The 24,972-nt window shown below is 27.5% G+C and overlaps 5 protein-coding genes across 5 annotated transcripts; 2 read left to right on the forward strand and 3 right to left on the reverse strand.

The window, feature by feature from the left end:
* Positions 1-1,713: 1,713 nt before the first annotated feature.
* Positions 1,714-2,961, forward strand: MKS88_005077 (uncharacterized protein; the record flags this gene model as incomplete). The annotated part of the gene is made up of 1 exon (XM_067218305.1): positions 1,714-2,961. One exon carries the CDS (start codon positions 1,714-1,716, stop codon positions 2,959-2,961), a length of 1,248 nt encoding a protein of 415 aa, XP_067071452.1.
* Positions 2,962-5,243: 2,282 nt separating this feature from the next.
* On the reverse strand, positions 5,244-7,682 carry MKS88_005078 (zinc finger protein; the record flags this gene model as incomplete). Its single annotated transcript, XM_067218306.1, has 1 exon — positions 5,244-7,682. One exon carries the CDS (start codon positions 7,680-7,682, stop codon positions 5,244-5,246), a length of 2,439 nt encoding a protein of 812 aa, XP_067071453.1.
* A 5,254-nt stretch (positions 7,683-12,936) lies between these two features.
* On the forward strand, positions 12,937-15,721 carry MKS88_005079 (26S proteasome regulatory subunit RPN13; the record flags this gene model as incomplete). Its single annotated transcript, XM_067218308.1, has 11 exons — positions 12,937-12,948; positions 13,143-13,235; positions 13,489-13,545; positions 13,683-13,773; positions 14,103-14,152; positions 14,236-14,284; positions 14,524-14,628; positions 14,777-14,858; positions 15,114-15,244; positions 15,356-15,388; positions 15,663-15,721. The coding sequence occupies 11 exons, from the start codon at positions 12,937-12,939 to the stop codon at positions 15,719-15,721; spliced, it is 762 nt and encodes a 253-aa protein (XP_067071454.1).
* A 345-nt stretch (positions 15,722-16,066) lies between these two features.
* Positions 16,067-17,959, reverse strand: MKS88_005080 (DnaJ protein; the record flags this gene model as incomplete). The annotated part of the gene is made up of 3 exons (XM_067218309.1): positions 16,067-16,159; positions 16,545-16,804; positions 17,167-17,959. The coding sequence occupies 3 exons, from the start codon at positions 17,957-17,959 to the stop codon at positions 16,067-16,069; spliced, it is 1,146 nt and encodes a 381-aa protein (XP_067071455.1).
* Positions 17,960-21,202: 3,243 nt separating this feature from the next.
* On the reverse strand, positions 21,203-22,723 carry MKS88_005081 (diphthamide biosynthesis protein 1; the record flags this gene model as incomplete). The annotated part of the gene is made up of 1 exon (XM_067218310.1): positions 21,203-22,723. The coding sequence occupies one exon, from the start codon at positions 22,721-22,723 to the stop codon at positions 21,203-21,205; it is 1,521 nt and encodes a 506-aa protein (XP_067071456.1).
* Between the last annotated feature and the right edge of the window lie 2,249 nt (positions 22,724-24,972).

The following is a 24,972-nucleotide window of genomic DNA, read 5'->3' on the forward strand; positions in this document are numbered from 1 at the left end:
TAACAATAAATTAATCAAAAAATATCAGAGAATCATGTTTTTTCGATAATTTTATAGCATTTCAAATTCATTCACATAGACATTATTCTGATATGTATACATATATTATATATAAATATATATAATAATATATATATATATATAATATATAATATATAATATATATATATATATATATATGCTCAACTGTTTTATGTTTTTACGCTTTTTAATCAGTTTATTTTGCGCTTAAATATATATATATATATGAATATATTTATGTATAAATTTTTTTTGGTACAAAATATTACATGTAGATAATTTTTTTTTTTTTTTTTTTTTTATATATAGATAATTTTTTATGAGAAAAAATTTGAGCAAATATGATGCCACAATGAAAAAAAAAAAAAAAAAATATTGTACTTATGTATATATATACATATATAACATATATACAAAAACATTTATATTTATTTATTCATATATATTGCATGAATGATAATTTAAAAAAAAAAAATATATATATGAAAAAAATGTACATGATATGAAGTATATATGTAAGATGAAGAAAGAAAAAAAAAATTATTTTAATTGAAACCGAAGTACCAGTAGTAGTAGTAAATATGTAAAAATTTTTGATGCATAAAAGAGTAAAAACTTTACTATGCAGTAAAATTATCAGTTAATTCAAAAGTAGTAAGAAGAGAATTCCATCGCGATTGCAATCATTCCTCTTTCTTTTTTTTTCATTTTTCCATCGTTTGTCGTTCACCGTTCATCGTTCATCGTTCATCGTTCATCATTCGTCAATCATCTTTTATCATTCGTCAATCATCTTTTATCATTTGTCAATCATTTTATATCATTTGTTAACCATATTTTATCATTCGTTAATCATCTTTTACCATTCTTCAATCATCTTTTACCATTCTTCAATCATCTTTTACCATTCTTCAATCATCTTTTACCATTCTTCAATCATCTTTCATCATTCTTCAATCATCTTTTACCATTCTTCAATCATCTTTTACCATTCTTCAATCATATTTCGATATTTATCATTCTTCCTTCACTGTTCATTATTCTTCCTTTACCATTCATCATTCTTTCATTTTCGCTCCTTTTTTTATTTTTTTTTTTGTGAACAAGTAAGCATATATCTTATTATGTATTAAGTAGGTTAATATTTATCATATTAGCTATATGTTAAGACAAAAACTTAAAATATTTATTTGTTTTTATAGTTTTTAAATTTTTTTTTATTTTATTTTATTTTTTTTTTTTGGACTTCACGCATATATACATACGTATACATATATATACATACGTATACATATATATACATACGTATACATATATGTACATACGTATAAATACATATTACTAAGTACCTGTAATATATAGCGGCGTACTTTCTTTTTACTTCCTATATGATATATTCATGTACATATGTATACGTGAACGTATGTATACATGCGCTGTACATGCCTTTACCTATTTGCCCTATGTAAAATTAGTTTATTGTTTTTATGAGCTGTTCGCGTTATTATATATCTAATACTTAATACGTATATTACATATTTATATATATATATATATATACATATATATATATTTTTGCATATATCTATGTATATATGCGTATTGGTTGTCTGTGCGTAACAAGTTAGGGGTGTTAGAATTCTACAAAAAGAACGTACAAATTTTTGTCTAAAGAAAATACGTTAAGGCATAATGTCGGCAGCTGCTGTAGGTGTGGAAAATAGATGTTTAATGAAAAACAAGAAAAGTAGAAATAATGCATGTGATTTCATAAATGTAGACATAAATTATATTATAAAAGATATATATGGTTTCAAACATGGAAGAAAAAGAACTGTTCAATTTATTAATGATGAAAATATTATAAACTCAGAAGACATAAAAAAAATAATTAAAAAAATAAAGATTAAGGATAATTCAAATAGCGAAATGGAGAAGCATGAAGCATTTCAACAGGGAGAAAAACAAAAATATTTTTTAACTCAACATCCACAGGATGGTACAAAGGACAGAGCAGATAATGGCTGCGATGGTGTAAGCAATGGTAGAAGCAATGGTAGAAGCAATGGTATGAACACTAGTAGAGACAGTGGTACAGGGAGTGATATAGGCAGTGATAGCAGCGATGTTAGCGGTGATGATGGTAGCAGTGGTAACAATAACATAATTGGAAATGATAAGAGTAATTGTAGTATAAATCATAACAATAATGATGATAGTAATAGTAATGATAGCAGCAATAGGTGCATTACTAGTATTGGTAGTATCGGTAGTATCGGTAGTATCGGTAGTATTGGTAGTATCGGTAGTATTGGTAGTATTGGTAGTATCGGTAGTAGTGGAAATAGTGGAAATAGTGGCAATAGTGGCGGTAGTGGTAGTAGTGGTAGTAGTGGTAGTAGTGGCAGTAGGACTAGTGAGCGAAGCGCTGAGTACTTCCAGTGCTTCGAAAATAATAATATATTAAAAAACTCTAATTATAATAAGATAGGATGTAGTGGATCCCCTCCAGAAATACTACTTGAAAAAGAAGAGAAAACAAAAATATTGAGAAAGCAATTTGAATTATGTATAGACAATATTTTAGAAATAATATGTTCATGTAATGAAATTAATGAAGCGAAAAAAAGTATGGTACCATTACTTAGTGAATTTATACAAAATAATTTTATTTGTTTAGATGATTATGAAAAAAATCAAGATATTATTAAACTAAATATTGACACATTACAAAAAGAAAAGAAAGTATTAATAAGTGCAGTAAAGATGCAATATCAAAAAATTTTAAAATTACAAAAATTAACAGATAGTCAAAAAAATGAACTAAAAAAGAAAAGTGATGAATTAAATCAAATAAAAGCAAAAGTTCATCAGTATTTTTATGATATTAATAACCCGAATAAAAGAGTTTTTTCCATTCTCTCGCCAGATGTGTATTAATTTGGTTAGTGCATGAGGAGGGGGGGGGGAGGAAAAAAAAAAGGCAGTAAATTATGCATTCGTGTTTGTTTAGAATGAGATATACATATGTATGTGCTTTACGTGGGTTATGTATACTTATAATTATACCTTGTCCATTGGCACTTATATTATATATATGTATGAGTACAAACTTACGTGAACGTGGTAACTTGGTGGACAAGGCTCAAGGATGATGACTATACGCTGTATGATGATAGTATAATAGTATATATCAGTGGGTATATATATTATTTATATAGGAAGAAAGAAAAAAAAGAATATTGTTGAAGTTTTGGTTATGTGCAAGTAGGGTAAAATTTTAGTTGTAACTACTTTATTTGAGTGTGCTGGTTATCAAAGCAGTTTCTGCTTTAAGCAAGTGTGCACACATATATACATGCATATACGTATGCATATACGTATGCATGTGGTTATGCATCTGATTGTGCATGCTATTATGAATATGTTAATGTATTATTTTATTATGTGTATGATGAAATGTTTTTTTCCAATGCTCGCGTAGAGCAGTTATGTGCACATTTGTCATGCGAACATGTATATGTATATATGTATATGTATATATATGTATATATGCGCATGTGTGCATACATATAAACACATATATACGTACGTATGTACGTACATAATTTTTCCCAATGGGGAAGGGAAAAGGCAAACGTACGTTAATTGTTCCATAAAAGGGAAAAAAGAAAAGAGCGTTATATCTACATATAGCATATGCGTGTTATGCGCTTTCCGAATGCACAAGTAGTGGAAAAGTCCTTTTAGATTTCTTCATGTAGGTAAAATATATATTGTAATTATTATGGAGTGAAAAACAAAAGAATAAGGAGAAGACGTAAAACCGAGATTACGTGTACTTGCTTGTGGACAAATTTGTTTGTATTCTAGACCGCTAGGAGGTAGTTTACTTGCGTAACATGCACACGTATTATACCCACACACGTATATGCATGTTTACACGTATATGCATGTTTACACGTATATGCATGTTTACACGTATATGCATGTTTACACGTATATGTATGTTTACACGTATATGTATGTTTACACGTACACCTCAACATTGTCTAAAAATATATGTACATATCACATTAACACAAATGCAGTTATTTTTAATTATTAACTTAATGCCTTTTTATAAAAACATTTTTATTAATTTTTTTTTTTTTTTTCTTTTACATATTGTAAAAACATAAAACAAAATTAAATGTAAACTACTTTTTTTTAAATATTTCACGTAAAAGCGGTAAAATAAGGAATTTTTTCTTTGAGACGAAAGGCATATTTTCGAAAAATGGCGGGAGATATGTATGTATATGCATATATATGTCTATTGTACGTATATATATGTAGGTGATAGAGCCCTTTATAAAGTGCACCTTCGAGGCTATAAATCCATTATGATCCTAGCAGTCGTTAAACGTGTTACCCATTCTTAATAATTGGCGGGTAAAAACGTTAATATTATAGCAAATTATAAGAAATTTTGACACACAGTGTGATATCCAAATGTATTTATTCATTATTCGTAGTTGTTCGTTAGTAGAACATTTTAAGTAATTGGAAACTCGGCTATTTCTTTAAAAAAAAAAAATTAAAGTAAAATTTGAAAGCAAATAAAATGGGTACACGCGTAAATAGCAAATTTATTTCGTATTAAAAATGGTGTACACCTTTTGATAATACAAAAGTGAAAAGAGGGAAAATGGCTAAAATGATAAGTAATGGAAAAAAAAAAAAAAAAAAAAAAAAAAAGTTAAAAAGGAGCAAATAGTGAAAAGAATAAATAAAAAAAAAAAAAAAAACAGATCATTAATAATAAGTAATGATCTACAATGATAAGTAATGATCTATAATGATAGGTAATGATCTGTAATGATAGGTAATGATCTGTAATGATAGGTAATGATCTGTAATGATAGGTAATGATCTGTAATGATAGGTAATGATCTATAATAATCAGAAATGATGAATAATGATCAGTACTGATAAATAATCAATGATCAGATCTATGAATAAACAAAATTTAAAAGTTGGAAAAATAAGTACGAGAAACAAAGCCAATTTTTGCTTCAATTTTTTTTTTTTTCTTCCCTATAACACAGCCAAGCGAAACTTAGCTAAGAATAACTATAATCATATACAATTTAAGTATGCCCAACTAGACTTGGGGCAACAAAATTGTATACTACTTAATTATGCACGACTTCACTACGCTCAACCGAATCATATGTAACTTAGCACACCTTCTTGCACATTAGAAATGTGTTCAAATCGATTTTTCTTTTTTTCTTCTTCTTCTTCCTGTGCATCTTATAATGGGCTATATATGCCGCTGCAAATTCATGTTGTTTTTTTAATTCGTTAATATTGATCGAAAAGTTAATCAACGGGTTAAAAAAATCGGGTTCTTGCAATTTTTGGTCCTGTTCGTTAAATGCATCATTAGCATTACCATAATTGTTACTGTTACCACTATCCACGTGTGAATCATCCTTCACTCTCATATTATCATTCGTAAATTCATTAGTTGTACCGTTACCATATACCTGTCTGTTATTATTTTTTCTATTCAATATAAACTCATTCTTGTTGTTCATGGTAAGATTTCCAAGCACCTGGTTTCCATTGGTATTATTGCTCGTGCATGTAGCAGTAGTGATCCCCGAATTGTTCTTACTACTACTGTTATAACACTCATGGGTCAATTTGATATCATTATTCAGGGTAGAACGAGCCCCATTTAATGTGAACCCGCTATGAAACGACGTTCCCCCCCCTCCCTCTTCATATGTATTACTGTTATTCTTTTGATTTTTGACAATAGTGTCAATTACATTTTTAATATTCGTATTAATAATTAACTCATCCGCGTTAACAAATTTTGAACAACTTGGGCATTTCATAATATGTGTCTTCTGATCTGCACTCGTGTAATATGCTGAATAATCATTTTTTCTTTTTTTGTTATATTTAAATAAACAAGGTTTACAGTAGGTTTCTCCACAGCAGTGTAGAGTTATGGGAGAGGTGTACAATCGTTTACATAATAGACATTTATAAATACTCGATATATTTTCTTTCTCCTTTTTGTTACTAGTACCATTACGCTTACGGTTACGTTTACTAATACTACTACTATGACTATCAATACTATCATTACTATCATTGCCATCATCATTGCCTTCATTATCATTATTACCACCACTGCTGTTAGCATTTACACCTAAGTAGATATTAATCTTATCATCAACACTTCTATACAAGTATGCACTACCACTCACATCCTCGACATCCTTCATAATTCCATAACTACCATCTTTTAATATATATATCTGATCATATTTATATATATCTTCTGCTTTTATTTTTGTTAAAAAATTTGTAGGTATACCTGTCGGTACTTTTATTTTTTTATTATTATTAAAAGTACTCATAGTACAGTTTTTAATACTATGTCCTTTTTTACCACACATATGACAAATATAATCAGGTGAAACATATTTATTCAAATTTTCTAAGCTAGTATTATTATATGCTGTATTTTTTGTCTTGTAGTACTTGTTCAACTCGGTATTGTTGTACTTCGGATAGCCTAAGCCTCCGTTTGACAAACCACTACCTACAGAAGCAATTGAAATGGAAGGAGTCGTAGTAGTACCAGCCGCAGTAAAACTACAAGAAGCAGTAGAAGCAGTCGTAGTAGCGGTGGTAGTAACCGCGGTGGTAAGATCCCCATTAATGGGATTAAAACCCCTATGAGGCGTAGAAGATGTTGACATTTTGATAAATTTATTTTGATAAATTTTTTGATTGTTTTTATCTTTTTTGTAATAATTCATTCTGTATTTATTCGTATCCGTATTATAGATGTTATTTCTTTCCATTGCTTCTTGTATTTTCATATATTCATCATCGTTTTGATTTTCTTTTATTATATTATTATTCCTATTGTACACATTCCACGGCTTATTATTACTTCCACTAATACCAGTAACACCACTAACACCACTAACACCACTAATACCACTAACACCAGTAATACCACTAACACTAGTAATACCAGTAATACCAGTAACTCCACTAATACTGCTAATACAGCCACTATTAGGGGGATGCATCTGTGGCCTATTCATTTTTACAGCTCTGTCATTCATATCATTATTATTTGTCCTTTCCTGCACACTTTTATAAACAGAATTAGGGTAACTACCACCGTGATGATTGCCATGATGACCACTATAATGACTACTGTAACCATTGATCTTATTCGTATTACTACTGAAATTACTACTGAAATTACTACTGTGGTTATTACCACTGTTACTGAGGTACGGTTCACTCTGCTCTTTGCTTGATAGGGAACCTTCTTCCTGCTCAGCTACACATTTATTCTTCTCTAAGTAGATTCTATTACTTTTTTGTAATAGGTCCTTCACAACACCTATACTACTTCTTTGTACTTCTAGAAGCATACCATTTTGAATACTTTCATGTTCACTCAAAACTCTGTTATTATGATATAAAAGGATGTCCAAACTATTTTGTAACTCTAAATTTATGACTTCTAAAATTTTCTTTTTAATAGTGCCATAACTGCAAGGTAAGGATATCCTTAAAATGTTTGTGCCTCCCTTGCTCCCCTTAAAATTCCAGTATATAAACGTGTCGATCATGTTTACGTTCGCTCTGTTGTACTTTTCGTTGTTCTTCTCCGTTTGTACTTCTCCGTTTGTACTTCTCCGTTTGTATTAATCTGTTCTATTGCTCCGTTCTATTGCTCCGTTCTACTGCTCCGTTCTACTGCTCCGTTCTACTGTTCCGTTCTACTACTCCGTTCTACTGTTCCGTTCTACTACTCCGTTCTACTGCTCCGTTTTATTTTACTTTTTTAATGCATCTCCAAACAGCTAATCAGGCAAAAGGAAAAACTACTACGCTGCCGCTTTATGCTGCTATGTATTGGAGTTAATGTTATATTTATGCCTGAGAAATTTTCATCTGTGTGTGTATTATGAAAATGAAAAAAGTTTTCACCCAGTGGAAGAGGAGTGGTATATAATATATAAACGTGCAGTTGTTAATACACATTTAAATAGATATATATACAACCCATGAACACGTACGTGCGCACACAGAGGTACAAATATAGTAGGCATGTATATTTCCCCTTGAGTTAAAAAAAAATAATAATAATAAAATATCAATAAAATATCAATAAAATAGTAATAAAATAGTAATAAAATAGTAACAAAATAGTAACAAAATAGTAACAAAATAGTAACAAAATAGTAACAAAATAGTAACAAAATAGTAACAAAATAGTAACAAAATAGTAACAAGATAGTAATAAAATAATAAAAAAAAAATAAAATGTAATAATAAAAAATGCTACATTAAAAAGGGCAATTTTAAAAAAGCATGTCTTAAAATAAATTGTTCTTTTTTTTCCTTTTGAAATGTAAAATGAATGTCGTTTTTTTTTTTTTTTTTTTTTTTTTTTGCAAAACATGCTTATAACCTGTATGTATATATATATATATATATATACATATACAAGCGAACAAGAGAAGCCCTTACATTATTATATATATAGCACTATAACTTATTTACTCTTCTATAACGTGTGATACATATATATATATATAAGTCCTAAACAAATTGCTGATTAACGTTACGGTATGCTAATTTATTTTAATTTTACTCTTTTTATGGTTGTCTTAAATATTTTATAATTGCGTATTATTCCTACAATTTTTTTTTTTTTTTTTCCTTTTTTTTCTTTCGTTTTTCTTTCTTTTTTTTTTCCCCCCCCCAAATTTTTCCCTTTCCTTTTTTTCTATTAAACAACTCTGTGTGCTTAATTGGTTAAAAACGAAAAAGCAAAAATTCGGATTTTCACTGAATATTCCTAAACACCCAATTATTTATTTATTCGCTTATACGGCAAGAATATGTTTTTTGTAAGAAAAAAAAGCTTATGCACATATTTAGCAAAAAACGAAAAAAGATTATACACACATAGATATATATATATATATATATGTATATATATGTATGTATATATATATGTACATATATGTATGTATATATATATGTACATATATTTACTTATATGTATAAGTATATATTATATTTATATATATATGTATATATTATACAAGTATACATATATACAAAAATACACACATAATTTATAAATATACACTAACTACACTACACAAAATATATAACCATCAAATTATTGAAACAAACAAAACATAAAATCAACAAAAGTAACTCTTAAAAAGCTTCAAATTAAAAAATAATAAATATTTTCTTGTTCTTCAATTTTATTTTATTTTTTTTTTATTTTTTTTTTTTTTTATATGGAGATAATGTATATATTCTACCCTCTTCGAAATTTTTCTTTTCTTTTTTTTTTTTCTTTCTCACTGCAATTTTTGTATTAAACGTGATTCTAAATATGGAAGCAAAACAATTTCTGGTTATGAAGGGAAGGGTCCTTGCTTTGGCTTAGAAAACGAGTAAATGTACATAAGTATAAATACATACAAAAGCATATATACATTCATACATATGTACGCATATCAGACTAACTAGTCATACTTTGTCAATATTTTCAAAAAAATCGTTTCAGCTTAAACTATGTTGTGTAATTCAATATTTGTAATGTTTGCTATTCTTAATGTACTTATATAGTACAGTCATAATTACATATAAGCAATAAGCTTATGAATGAGTAGTAATATTCTACGCCTATAAAAGAAGGAGAAAAAAAAAATACAATAAAATAATAAAAATAAGGAGAGAACAATGAGCAAACGGTAAAATAGCAATATTGCATATTGAGTTTTCCCACTCCTACCCCCAAAATACAAAATTTTTAATAACAAAATTTAAAAAAAAATATATATATATTATAACACAAGGAATATATAAATATTAATAAACATCCGCATTTGCATTACACACTTATGTGTACTTTAGGAGGAGTATATGTTCTGATAATCACTTAGATATAAGTAATAAAATATACGTTTACATAACATACTACATATAAGCGTATAAATTATATATACATATATATATATATAAATATATATGCGTAATAAATTATATATATACACATAACATATTATTTATGTACATGTTATATATATATATATATATATATATGTAATAATGACAAAACCTACTTTATTGTTCGCTAGGAAAGGTTCTCCCATTCATATCATAAGAAGGAAAAGAAAATAAAAATATGGCTTCTGCTTGTTATTTTTGTAGCCTCAAAAACTGTATTTAACTTAATTTTTTCCTATACATACATATACGTATATATATATATATATATATATTTACATATGTTATATATGCGAAGGACTGGTCTTAAATTCTTATATTAATTACAAAATCGTTTAAATTTAAATATTACTATATTCATTAATACACAAAAAAAAAAAAAAAAATTAAATAAAAATTGTTTTAAGCTAAAATGTAAAAAAAAATAATAACATAAATACATAAATAAATAATTAAACAGATAAATGAATGAATAAATGAACAAATAATTAAACAGATAAATGAATGAATAAATGAATAAATAATTAAACAGTTAAATGAATGAATAAATAATTAAACAGATAAATGAATGAATAAATGTATAAATGTATAAATGCATAAATGTATAAATGTATAAATGTATAAATGAATAAACAATTAAATAAATAAATGATTGGTTAAACGAAATATAGTGCTTGTATGTTAAAGATGACGAAGCTTGAAAAATAAAAGCATGGAAAAACGCTATTCCATTTAAAAAAAAAAAAAAAGAAATCTTCTCTTTTATTATAAAAATGCAAAGGTGAAACGGTATATATATAATATATATATATATATATGTATATATTTATTTTTATACTGTTATGTATACGAGTTCGATCTGTAAGGAATTACATCAGCAGTTTTGCATATATATAAAAAAAACTACTATTAAGTAATATATATTATATAAAAATATGTATAAATATATATGCATTAGTATAATCTAAGTCCTAGCAAAAGTGCCTTTAATTTAACAAAGAGATTACATTTGCAATTTCGTTGAAGTTTTTTTTTTTTTTTTAATAACAATTTTGAAATAAAATTAAAAAAATACAAAAAAAGAAAAAAGGAGACATGCGAAATTTAACGTTATTAATAAATTGATTTTAGCAAAAAGCTTCCCCTATTTTATTTTTTTTAAAGGCTTTTTTTTATATTATATTTAAAAGAAAGTTTACTGTGAAAAATGAACATATTATGACCTGTTCAGGCAAAAGAAATAAAAAAGATAAAAAAAAAGAACAAATTTGAACAAAATGGGAACAATAAATTAAATACATGATATATATACATGAATATGTACATGTGTTTAATTTTTATTCGTTTACCATTTAATAAAAGAAATATGCACGAAGGAAGAAAAAAAGAACAGTACTTGAACATTTCACAGAAAAGAAATAATTTTTATCCATAAGCTAATTATGCGTACATCATATATTATACACGTATGTGCAATATTTGTGAGGGAATTATTGTTCAATAAAAATGAAAATATTGGTTTTTTTCATTCGCGTATTAAAGGAAAGAAGTTTATTAACAATAAAATAATTTTGGGACATTTTCTGTCTAGTTTGTTTTATATTTTTCCAAGTATATCATGTATATTGTTAAAAAATGTTTTCACATTCCGCAATATATTTCTTGTTACCCACTTTTAAGTAGAACCTATTTTCGTTCCTGCGTCTATGGCTTATGTGAACACGTGAAAAATTGTGCGATGGGCGTACATATACATATATATATATGTTAATGTTAGTATATAATATGTACATTTATATAGGTATTTATTACTTACCAATAATTGTAATGTAAGGAAGCCCACCTTTCGTATGTTCGCCATAAGGATGCAGCTCCTTTTTAGCTAACAGTTTATAAGGCATTATAAATATTTCTTAACATGAAAAAGGTTAGAAAAAATAATTAATATATTTCACTAATGGTTACTCTAAATTACAATATAAAACGTTGGTATAGCAATTGAACGAATTGAAGTATACGTCAGAGGAATAGTTCTAATAAATATTTTATTATTTTTTTTTTTTTTTGATTTGTGTGTGCCAAGGTCGGAAAAAGCATACATGTATAGCACATGTTTAATGTAATTCTGTTCTGTGCTTTCTTTCAATCTACGTTTTTAATAGAAAATAAATAAACGAATAAATAAACGTGCAAGTTGTAAATAACAAACTGTGAAATGTGAATATAAAATTTACACACATTCCCACATCGCTTTTAACTCGTGCAATTATCAACTACAAATATTCTTCCATAAAAGAAGCATTATAAGAGTAAAGTTACCTTTTGAAGAAAAAAATAAAACAAAATGAATATATTTCTTTTCTTATAATGCGAATTAAATCGCACCGGTAAGTTTCTGTATTAACGAAACATAAAATAATGAACTTTTCATATATTTTTTACATGATCTGTACATGTAAAATAATAAGCGTTCATAATTTTGGTATTTTTCCAAAAAAAAAAAAAAAAAAAAATTAAGAAATTTATTAAGGGACTTGTGAGCCACAAAATATTAATATTAAGTGTACATTCACACAATGTTAATGCATATATGTTTTAATTTTAACCTTTTTCGAAGATTCTTGTTATAATTTCATTCTTGCCATTACTTTTCTCTTAATTTTTCCCATTATTTATCCTGTTATTTTTAGCTTTTGCTTTTTATTTTTTTCTCTTTTTTTCGTTTTTTGAATTAGAGTCGGAAATACTGCATTTGTTTTAAGCGCAGATTTACGTCATATCCTTGCGGGCATATATAAGGACATAATTCTTAAAAATATTTAATTAATTAAAAAAAAAAAAAAAAAAATGGATACAGCGGTAAAAGCTTTTGCTGAATTATGTTCTTGCACATTTCGTTCTTTATGTACATGGATATGTGTATACGACAGTTATGTGATACCACATGTGTAGCTTCTTTTCTTTTAAAACGCATAAATGCAAACGTAGTGAGAGAGTGTTACGAATTTCCTGTTCAAAATTTTTGCAATTTTTGCAATTTTTGCAATTTTTAGAAAATTCATTTGGAAATAAATGCAGGGAAATGTATTTATGATGGAAATACTGTAAAGCCTGATAAAAGAAAGGGGAAGTTGGTCCTTTATAAAGTAAAAGAAAAAAAAAAAATACGAATTTGTAGAACACAGATTTGTGGAATGTTGTGTAAACTATTGACGTGTAAAATGTTGATTTGTTATATACCGATTTATAAAAAGTATAGTGCTCATTTCTATATGCATAGTGAAATGTTTTATTACAAATCTACTCTGTTTTGTGTATACTTATATATATATCATTAAATGCATGTCCTATACACACACACACATGTAACTCTGGGGCATTCCAAAATTGAAAATATAGATATGTGATAATCTTTACAATTTCCAGTGGATTAACAGAGAAAATAATAAAGTGGAGGTAAAAAAGGGGAAAAAGAAAAAAAAAAAAAAAAAAAAAAAATATTTGGTATAGATAATTTTACATGAACAGTCTGAATAACATTTTTATTAAATAAAGATTTTGTACCTTTATTTCATGTGTCTAATTGTACATAGGATAATTTGATATTAACAAAAAGTATATCGTTAGAGAAAGTAGAACAGTGCAAAACAGGGAGGGTATATATACTTAGAAACAAATTAAGAGGTTAGCGAAACAATATAACAATTTTAATGCGTATGCAAAAAAAAAAAAAAAAAAAACTTAACTACTTTTATGTGCAAAAGGGAATGCTTTTTTTTCACTACATATTCATCCTGTTTATTTTGTTCATTGTGTTCATCCCGTTTCCCACAAAAAAAAAAAAAAAAAAAAAAAGGAAAATTATCAATTTTCCTACAGTTTGGTTATCCCTCTAATTTTGTGGGTTAATCATGTATACATGATGTATCCACTGCTTAAGTATGTACATGACCATTATTTTTTTTTTCTTTTTGTTTGTTTTAATCAATCTTCCTGTTCATCATATTCCATAGGGGAGATCTCTTTTTACTGGATGCAAGATTACGACGACTCTAAGGATGAAGTAATTTGACATTTTTTTTTATTTACTGTCCATAATTTTACATTAAAAAAAAAAAAAAAAAAAAAAATACATTTTACTTTTAGGCATTTGTGAAGAAGTTTAACTCTATTATAGCAAACGATTTGGCAAAGGGTACGAAACGTTATTGTTAATTTGTTTTACGAAGTGTTGTATGTTAAAAAATGTACATAAAAATTAAGCATTTACATGTATATGTATATTATATATATATGTATATTATATGTATATTATATATATATGTATATGTATATTATATATATATGTATATGTATATGTATATTATATATATATGTATATGCTATTTTTTTTTTTTTTTTTTGCGTTAAATTTTCTTGCATATACTTAATTAGACGTTGGAAATAAAAGAAGGTATAACTCAAGTGATTATGCATCTGAACTGACAGACTTAATATTTTCTCAAAATAGAAATATACAGAATGTAGACTCAAAAAAAGGTGAAGAACAGGAAAAGACAATAATATGTGCATATGTCGAATTACATTTTTTCCATTTTAAACATAGGTAACATTTTTATGATTGTTTATTTTTATGAATAACGTAGAGAGAAATTTCTTTTTTTTTTTTTTTTTTTAATTATCACAGCAGTTTCTTTCAAGGATTTATTTGTAAGTGAGTATTTTTCCAAGTTGCTGGAAATACCCGAGGCCTTCGAAGAATTAAAGAAGTTAGTAATATATTGAAGGAATCCCATTTGTATGCACACGATAATATGCAGCATTGTTCCGTTTACCCTATATTGAAATAGCGCTTTGTTATTTTGTCATATATTTTGTCATATATTCTGTCATATATTTATTTGTCTGTTTATTTATTTGTCATTTATTTATTTGTCTGTTAATTTATTTGTCTGTTTATTTATTTGTCCGTTTATTTATTTATTTTTTTTTTTTTTTGGAAAAAACTTGTATACCATGTACAGGCACATGCCGGAAGGATACCAAAACAAGTACGACATTGTAGACTTGATAAATAGTAGGGCATTAACCCCAAACTTGAGGTCCCTTGATATGTCCTTACCATCTCATCTGAACTTTATTTTGATATCGTTAAGTAAGTACATTATTTCGTAGCTACGCTTGTGTTCCCAAGCGAATGCATTTGTCCAAACACACTCATGTGTACATTTAATATTCTTAACCTTTTCCCTTCCTGCATGCTCAGATTTACCCCCGCACGAAGGCCAAATAAATGATCGTAAGCTATCTTGCTAATTAATAAAATATATTCAAAAAAGTTTTATTATTCTTTTATGCTGATTTTTTTTTTCTTTTTTTGTGTATTGATCACTTTTTGTGTTGATCATTTTTTGTGTTGATCATTTTTTGTGTTGAGCATTTTTTGTGTTGATCATTTTTTGTGTTGAGCATTTTGTGTATTGAGCATTTTTTGTATTCATCATTTTTTTATATTTATTATTTTTCTCATTTTTTTTTTTTTTCTTTTTGTTAATATTTGTACATTTTTGTAGCTATGGAATATATAGTTGAGTGTTTAGAAAATAAATACAAGAATGAAGAAAATAATTAGCTTGCATACGTATGTGCATTTTTATGTACATACGACCAATGTCCACTTGTACATAAAAAGTGTTAACATATGCGCATGCTTGTACATTTCAAAAATTCAAAATTAAAAACAAAATATCAGAATTTTTACAAGTCTTAAAGGAAAAATGAAAAAGTGAAAAACGAAATGATGAAAAAGGAAAATGAAAAAAGAAATGAAAGAAAAAAAAATTAAGTAAAATTATTTAGGGATACTTATCATCATACATGATAGAAGGTGGTTTTTAAAAAAATCTAAAAAGGCAAATATATGTATTCTTAGAAATTAAGATGTACATATATATACATAATACGCATATATATAATATCATTTGGATAATAAATGAGAAACGAGACCAATAAAGTATAGAAGGGAAGAGAATATAATGCCCTTAGTTGCGTTCCCCTCTTCGAAATCTTTCTACAAGGATTGAAAAAGGAAGCACATATATATATATATACATATATATGTTTGTGTATATGTACATATATATGTTTGTGTATATATACATATATATGTTTGTATATATATACATATATGTATGTGTATGTATAAACATATACGTATGTGTATGTATAAACATATATGTATGTGTATGTATAAACATATATGTATGTGTATGTATATATATTTGCATATGCATACACTGCGCAAGCTATAGCCTGTTAACGGTTCAGCGGACGACGTATCACACGAATAAGCACTAAAAACATGATCATGAGCAAATTTTCTTTTTCTTAAAACAATTTTTAAATATATATTCATATATACATATGTATAAGCGTATGAACTTATATATTCTTACATCTGCGGTATTTTTTTCAAGAACAGTAGTTGTATACCACCTTGACCAATCGAAACGACGACACAATTCTTTTTTCGGTACCTTCAATTCAACATCTTCTGTACTAGTCTCAACAACATTGTATAGTAATTTATAAAACAAATCATTTTTATCGCAATTCTTATCGTACATCTGCTCATCATCCAACTCATGGATATTTGTTATGTGGCTGTACGCGTCTTCCTCCCTCCACGAGTAGTTATTTGCGATTTTTACCTTTCCTGTGCATAAAAAAAATAAAAAATAGCGGTATATAGATTAGTTCACACGTGGTGAGTATCTCTCCTTCATGCACGCATGCAAGGAGTTTATGCGTGCGTATGTATGTGTGTGTATGTGTGTGTGTGTATGTGTGTGTGTGTATGTGTGTATATGTATGTATGTGTGTGTATGTGTGCGTATGTATGTATGTGTGTGTATGTATGTATGTGTGTGTATGTGTGCGTATGTATGTATGTGTGTGTATGTATGTGTATGTATGTGTGTATATGTATGCATATGTATGTATGTATGTGTATGTATGTGTATGTATGCATATGTATGCGCATAAATGTTGGCACGCGCAGTGAGTGCAAAACCTTACCATCAACTAGGCGAGCACAGAAGAGGACAGCGTCATCGAAGTTCTTAATGCACTTGATGTTGTTTTCAAAAACGTACTCACAGAATGTGGACACATACAATTCAGTATCTTCATCAATAAAATAAACATCTATTAGTAGTATTGCATTCATAACTAAGGGTACAAGGACTTTAAGAGAATGTATTCTTTCAAAAGGAGTGTAATGAGAAAAAATGGGAAGGAATGAAAGAAAATTCGTGCTTTCTGGACTAAACCTATATATTAATTCCATACAGAAATTTAGACCAATATATAGACAAATTAATATTCTATATTTCTCATTATCTTTTCCATATGTATATAAGAAACCAAATATAAATGAAATAGCAAATTGAAAAATAGCTATAATAATAATTTCTATATAAAAAAAATTTGTAATTTCGCTACCACCAAAATCACCAAATCTATCATACAAATATTTTTTTTTTTCATTTGATAATATTTCATATGCTTCTCTAATTTTATTAAAACGTTCAAATGCATCTTGGCTTTTATTTTTATCAGGATGATATATTCTAGATAGTTTTCTAAAAGATTGTTGTATATCTGTTCTTGAAGCATTTGCATTTAAAGTTAGAATTTCATAGAGATTTTGATTTGGTTTCCTTAATTCATATAAACCTACACAAAATAGTATTAGCAATGCTATATATACTCCATATTCCCTCTTTCCTTTATTCCACGATCTGTTTGGGCTTATTAGCCACTTGGTAAGTGGCGCGATGATAATCATGTGCACTATTATCTCCTCCATTTGGTTTTCTGCTATCCTTTATAATGAATGTTTACTTCCTCTTTTCGGCTCACTTTGTACTCACTTTGCACTCACTTTGTACTCGCTTTGCACTAACTTTGTACTCGCTTTGCACTAACTTTGTACTCGCTTTGCACTCACTTTGTACTCGCTTTGCACTCACTTTGCACTCACTTTGTACTCGCTTTGCACTCACTTTGTACTCACTTTGCAATCACTTTGCAATCACCTTGTACTCACTCTGAACTCTCCTTTGTGCTCACTTATGGACTCACCTTTTACTCTCTTATGGACTCTCTTTTGTACTCTTTTTTGCTTCTTTATTTCCTCTTTATTTCCTCTTTATTACCCCTTTATTGCCTCCTTATTATCTCCCTATTACCTTTTTTCCTTTGCCCTTTCTTATTTTTTTTTTTTTTTTTTCTTCGTATATTGTTTAATTACTGGACACTTAAAAAATTATATTTCAAAAAAAAAAAAAATAAAATAATAATAAATTGCTGTAACGAAAAAAGCCGCTTAAATCTGAATAAGCACAACTATACCAAATGTGTGTGCGTAACTAGGTAAATAAAATTGGCATAATATAACGAAGCTAAATTCGCTAAATTTTTGCCAATATGCATACACATACACACAACAAAATATAACATAACTTACAGCTTACAAATTAAACACACCACACACACACACACACACACGCATACACACGCATACACACATGCAAATACAAAAACAAATGCAATGGTATATGCGTAAAACTTCTTCAAGAACTGCAATTTATTATGTTAAATGACTCTCTACATTTTCGATCATTTTACACAATTTGTGTGTGTACATATGATATAGGGAACATAAAATAATAGTCCATGTGTACATGGAACATCTAAGTAGCTCCTGTGCCAGTTATACTACTATACAACACACGTACTAACTAGCTGCATGCATACATATGTGCAAACATATGTTCATACGTGTAAACACACACTCATATGTGTAAACACACACTCATACGTGTAAACATACGCTCATACGTGTAAACAAATGCTCACACGCTCAAGTGTTCATGCACACGTCGAAACAAATGTTAATGCCTATGTACATTCACGTACGCATGTGCCATCGAAAGGTTCATTCAAAATTCGAACAAAAAAAAAAAAAAAAAAAAAAAAACACATAAAATGGAACATGAACAGGTAAGGAAAATAACAATAATTAATTTAAAAAAAAAGAGCACCAAATTTAGCCTAAAATAGGAGCGCCAAATTTACAATTTGCAAAATAAACAAATATTATAAAAATTCAAAATTTAATTTTTCTTATGTACTATTAAAATCTTTAATTCATCTAAAATTTAAAAAAAAATGTATACATATACATATACATATACATATATATATATATATACATGTACATATATAAAACTTTTACTTTATTTATGGAAAACTTTTTCAATGGTACTATGTCATTTTGCAATCTTACAAAAACCTATAAAAAAAAACGAACATTACCCAAGTATTAACTCCATAAACACCAAACGATTATTCTTAGGGGAATATCAATATAAAAAAAAAAAAAAAAGTTAAAAAAAAAGTTAAAAAAAAAGTTAAAAAAAGTCGTTAAAAATAAGTCGTTAAAAATAAGTCGTTAAAAAAAGTCGTTAAAAAAAAGTTATATAAAATAAGCAAAATGTTTGTATACTTGCAAAATCATTTTCCTCTTCCCAAAATGGGGGCAAAATGGAATAAAACGCAAAACTGAATTGAATTAATTGGATATATGTACGTATATATATATATATATAAATATTTTGTACGTATATATATATATATATATTTTGTACGTATGTATATATATATATATATATATTTTGTACGTATATATATACTCACATACGTATATGTACATTCGCTTGTATACATATATATATATACATATATATGTATATGTGTATGTGTATACTTATGTACAATTCTTAAAAAAAAATTTACGCGAAAGACTGATCAAATAAAAAACAATAATGTACAATGAAACATAGCAAGCTGACGAGAAAATAAATGCAAAAAGGAATTAACAAAAGTAAAAAGAAAAAAAATTCCGTTTCGCCTTATTCTTAAGAGATAATTCACTTTTATTGTTTTCATATAAACGAAATTAAAATTAAAATTTTTTCTAAGTGCAACCTTTATTCGCTTATGCATATATACATACACACATACATACGTACTAGTGTATATATATTATATATATATATATATATATATATATATATATAATTGGTGAATGTACGTACATATATATATGCACATGTACATATATTTATGTGCTACTTATGACAATTTTGCATTTTTTTCAAAATCACGTTAATTAAAAGATTTTTTGTGCTCCTTTATTTTGTTCCTCTATTTTGTTCCTCTATTTTGCTGCTCTATTTTGCTGCTCTATTTTGCTGCTCTATTTTGCTGCTCTGTTTTTTCGAAATAAAAAAACAAAAATACAGTCACATGGGCATCCACATATATGTACCCATAGAACATATGTTTATGCAGAATTTATACAATTTTTAAAAAAAGCGCTAAACGGCATGTGTAAAAATTTTAATGAAATCTAATAAAGAGAATAGGGAAAAAACCAAAAAAGCAGTTAAAAGTTGAATTACTGAAAGGTATTATAAAATTATGTATTTACTGAAAAGGGGTGAAATGTTAAGGTAAAATATATGAATTGGGAACAGCCATGTTATTTATCTGAATGGACAGTACTCAAAAACAGATTTCGATACAACAAATCACGTGAGTAAAATGCATACGAAAATGAGGGAAAATGAATATTTAAAAGATATGACAATTTTGTAAAATATTGTTTCATATAATATGCACCTAAATAATTTGGAAAGTTACTTTGTTTGTTTTATAATACAAATTGTGGATGCTCATGTAAGGGAATCACTTCTGTGTACACTAGGGCACACCCGTTCAGCTTTATCACCATCAAATGGATACGTGTAATCATATGCACGTTCAGACGTGCGAATGTGCAAACGTACCCCCCTAGAAACATATCCTCATATGTACATCCACCTTCTTGCACACCATTTGGGAACCACGCGCATCTGCGTGATAGTAACTTAACTGAAGTTTCGTTCCTCCGCAGAAGAAAAGAATCGTATGAACGTAGTTGGTATAAATAATGCACTTACATTATTTGTGTTTTCGCACATAACGACATAGACAAAAAGATGCACTATTGGTAGTGTATATTAATTTTATTTTTTCTCATCTGTATTCGTCGTTTTATGATTTCTTTCATCGATAAATTTCTTTCCTTTACGTTACCTATACCTGCATTATAATTAGTCCATTCATTACCAGAAGATGAATAATAATCCATAGGATAAACTTTTCTATACCTCAATGACTTAAATAATACGTAAGCTTCATATGTATTTAATAATGGTTTCATATTAAAGTTACCCCAATCAATAGATAATCTTGGACATCCTATTTGAATAAAAACATCTACATTTTTAAATAATTGCAACTTTTCATTATAAATTTCAGAGAGTAAAAGGATAAAGAAATATATATTCTTTTCCTTTATTATATCTATAATATTTTTCAGTATATTCACATTTCCTTGTCGACCTAATGTGCTTAAAATTATACATACCGTTCTACAGTTAATACACTTTTTTATTTCGTTTTTTCTTATTTCATAAAAAAGTTTATAGTTATATTTTTCTACTGTTAATATTTTATCAAAAGGGTTATAACGATAAAAAGAGAAATCAGGGTTATGTATCATCAAACTCTCTAAATGAAATCTTCCATCCGCTATAAAAACAATTTTTACCTTATTTTGTTTTAAGAAAATTCTGCACGCGTTCATAATATACGATTCGTCCTTTTCGTTCGCGTTAATTTTGATTTCTTTGGTTTTACAACACTTTGTTTCGACTCCATTGGCACTTACCTGCCCCTCTCCCCCCCATGCCGTTTTTCCCTCACGTCCATCCGAACATGTGCATTCATGTTCATACGTATGTTCATGTATGTTTTTTCGTTCACCTTCATCCGCCCCTTCCATTTCTTTTTCCTTTTTTATGACCTGTTCATGCAAAAAGTGGTACAAATTTGGAGACGTACATCCTAGAACTTCCCCCTTGGTAAGGGGTAACACCTGGGGTATTGGCAATAATGTGTCGAAATAATTTTCATTCTTCAAAATGGAATGAACATTATGAACAACGCAAGAAAATTGAATCGTTCCTAGTAACAAAATAATATCTTTTTTATCAAAATTTTTTTTAATTGTTTCTATTAAGTGGGTACAGTTTAATTTTATATCGACAAAAACATAAATACATCTAATATTTGTAACAGTTAATGGAATTAAACAAGAATGACCATAATGAATAAGTAAATCGCATTTTAATTTTTTACTGGTAAAATCATCAATACAACAACCACCATATGTAACATCCCCTAATATCATAACCTCCTCTACACAATTACAAAAGAAATAAAATATTTCCGACAAATATAATCCCCATATTAATAATCCCTCAGGTAATTGCAAAGCAATATGTTTATATCCTTCTCTTAATATTATATCAATACATTTATATACTTCGAAATTGTAATTCTCTGGAAGGCATTTTTTTATAGCTTTTTGTAATAATTCGTTGTTCAGAATAAATTTTGGAATGGAACAATACACTTTTCTTTCTTCACTGATTCTATGTGTTGTTGTTATTTTGTTCATATTGTTTGATCACTTGGCACTAGAAGAAAAGAGGACTCTTCAAAAATTGATATTTATTGCCGTTCAGGTGGAAATTTTTTTGGCTTTAAATCGGTTAGGCTTTTTTTTTTTTGTAAATTGGTCTTTTATTCGTGAGAATGGACATGTGTATAAGCAAGTAGATATATATAAGCATGTATATATATATATATAAGCATGTAGATATATGTGCCTGTAGATAAATATTCGTGTACATATATACAAGCGTGTACATAAATAAAGAAACTCCCTGCGAAGTTAAATCACGTCTTGCAATAACTCCAAGTACAGTTTGTACTTATTTATTTTTTAGCAACTGGAAATGTTAACTTGACAGTGTGGCAGTTTCATTTCGCTGATAATAAAATTATAATCATGCAGTTTCCCGCCTGCCGTACAGACATGTATATACATGTATACGCACATACATGTATACGTACATACGTACATTAAAGTATATATAATTAATCCACTCCTTTATAATATGTTCGCTCGTTTTGAACAACGCGGAAAACGGAAAGGAAGAAAATTCTGAAGGGATGGGCTTTACTTCATCAACTATATATATAATACGTAAGGATATATATATATATATTTATATATCGATTTAACCATAAAGTGAAAAACCTGTTTATCCTTCATTCTCATAGCATATGAATATTCTTCTTCATCATGTACATTAACTTTATCGTCGTCTTCATTTAGTACATTTGTAAAGAGTGTATTTTTTTTTCTTTTTTTTTTTCTTCCCCTTTGTGATCATTCATTTTATGTAAATTTACGATTTTTACAATTATTTCGATATTTTCTTCTTAGGTGCTTTTCTATTTTTCTTTTTCTTTTTCTTCCTTTTTTCTTCCTATTTTATTTTTCTTTTTTTTTTCTTCTGTTTTTCTTCTATTTTTCTTCCTATTTTATTTTTCTTTTTTTTTTCTTCTGTTTTTCTTCTTTTTTTCTTCCTATTTTCTTTTTCTTTTTTTTTTCTTCTGTTTTTCTTCTTTTTTTCTTCCTATTTTCTTTTTCTTTTTTTTTTTTTTCATGCCCTGTTGAATCATTTTATATGCTGTGTAGATATACATTTTTTTTTTTTTCCTTCTTCTGTTTGAAGTTCCGCATGAGAGAGAACCTTGTTTTACTAATCATTTTGTTTCGTACCTCTTCTTTTCGTACCTCTTCGTTTCGTACCTCTTCTTTTCGTACCTCTTCTTTTCGTACCTCTTCGTTTCGTTCCTTTTCGTTTTGTTTCCGATTAGTTTCATTTCATTATTTGTTTTTCCCCTTCCCCCGATGTTTTGCTATGTGCATTCGAACTTTTTTTTTACATTTATAATCCATCAAATAAAGCTTGTGAATAATTAAACATTGAATTATTATTCTACTATATTATGACCATGTTCAGGTGAATTTGTTAATAATGTCTTGGTAACATTATTTACACATGATTAATTTGAAGTAGGAGTTTCTTTCATATGTTCTAGGCATTACTACTAGAATGTTTCTCATCCAATCAATTTATTTTGTCCTAATTCTTTTGATGAAACAATTGGACGTTTTACTTCTTTTTGTAATTATGTAAACTCTACGTTGTAAAACAACATTAACGATTAATAATTTTACGGTGCATCCCTTATTCGTTGAAATTATTCAAAAAAAAAAAAAAAAATATGCCAAAATGAAAGGATGAAAAAAAAGAAAAAGAAGAAAAAGAAGAAACTATTTTTAAATAAAATATTTATATACCCTACATAAATTTAATTCTTCAAATTAATTTTTCAAAATGTGATATATGTGTTTTTCAGTGTAAGTTTTACTAATGATAAACTAAAACAAGCACAAAAAAAAAAAAAAAAAAAAAAAAAAAAAAAAAAAAAAAAAAAAAAAAAAAAAAAAAAAAAAAAAAGAAATATACATATATATTTACTGAGTGAAAGATATATACGCACATATCTTTTAGTGTCAATTTAGTTGGGTACATTACAACAGTCTAATTTTTATATTTTTTCTGTCATAAAAAAAAAAGAAAACTACCAAAATTGCAAATAACGTTTAACACACTGTTTTGTTGATGGTAGTTATACGTACAGCATTTGCTACTCTTACTAGAGCTAATACTACTACTACTACTACTACTACTACTACTGCTGCTGCTGCTGCTACTCCTATTATAGTTACAGTCACAGCGCTGTAGTAATAACTAAACTTTTTCTTGACTCCTCAAATGGGTAAAGGGG

Source organism: Plasmodium brasilianum, chromosome 13 (assembly GCF_023973825.1).
Source record: "Plasmodium brasilianum strain Bolivian I chromosome 13, whole genome shotgun sequence".
NCBI lineage: Eukaryota > Apicomplexa > Aconoidasida > Haemosporida > Plasmodiidae > Plasmodium > Plasmodium brasilianum.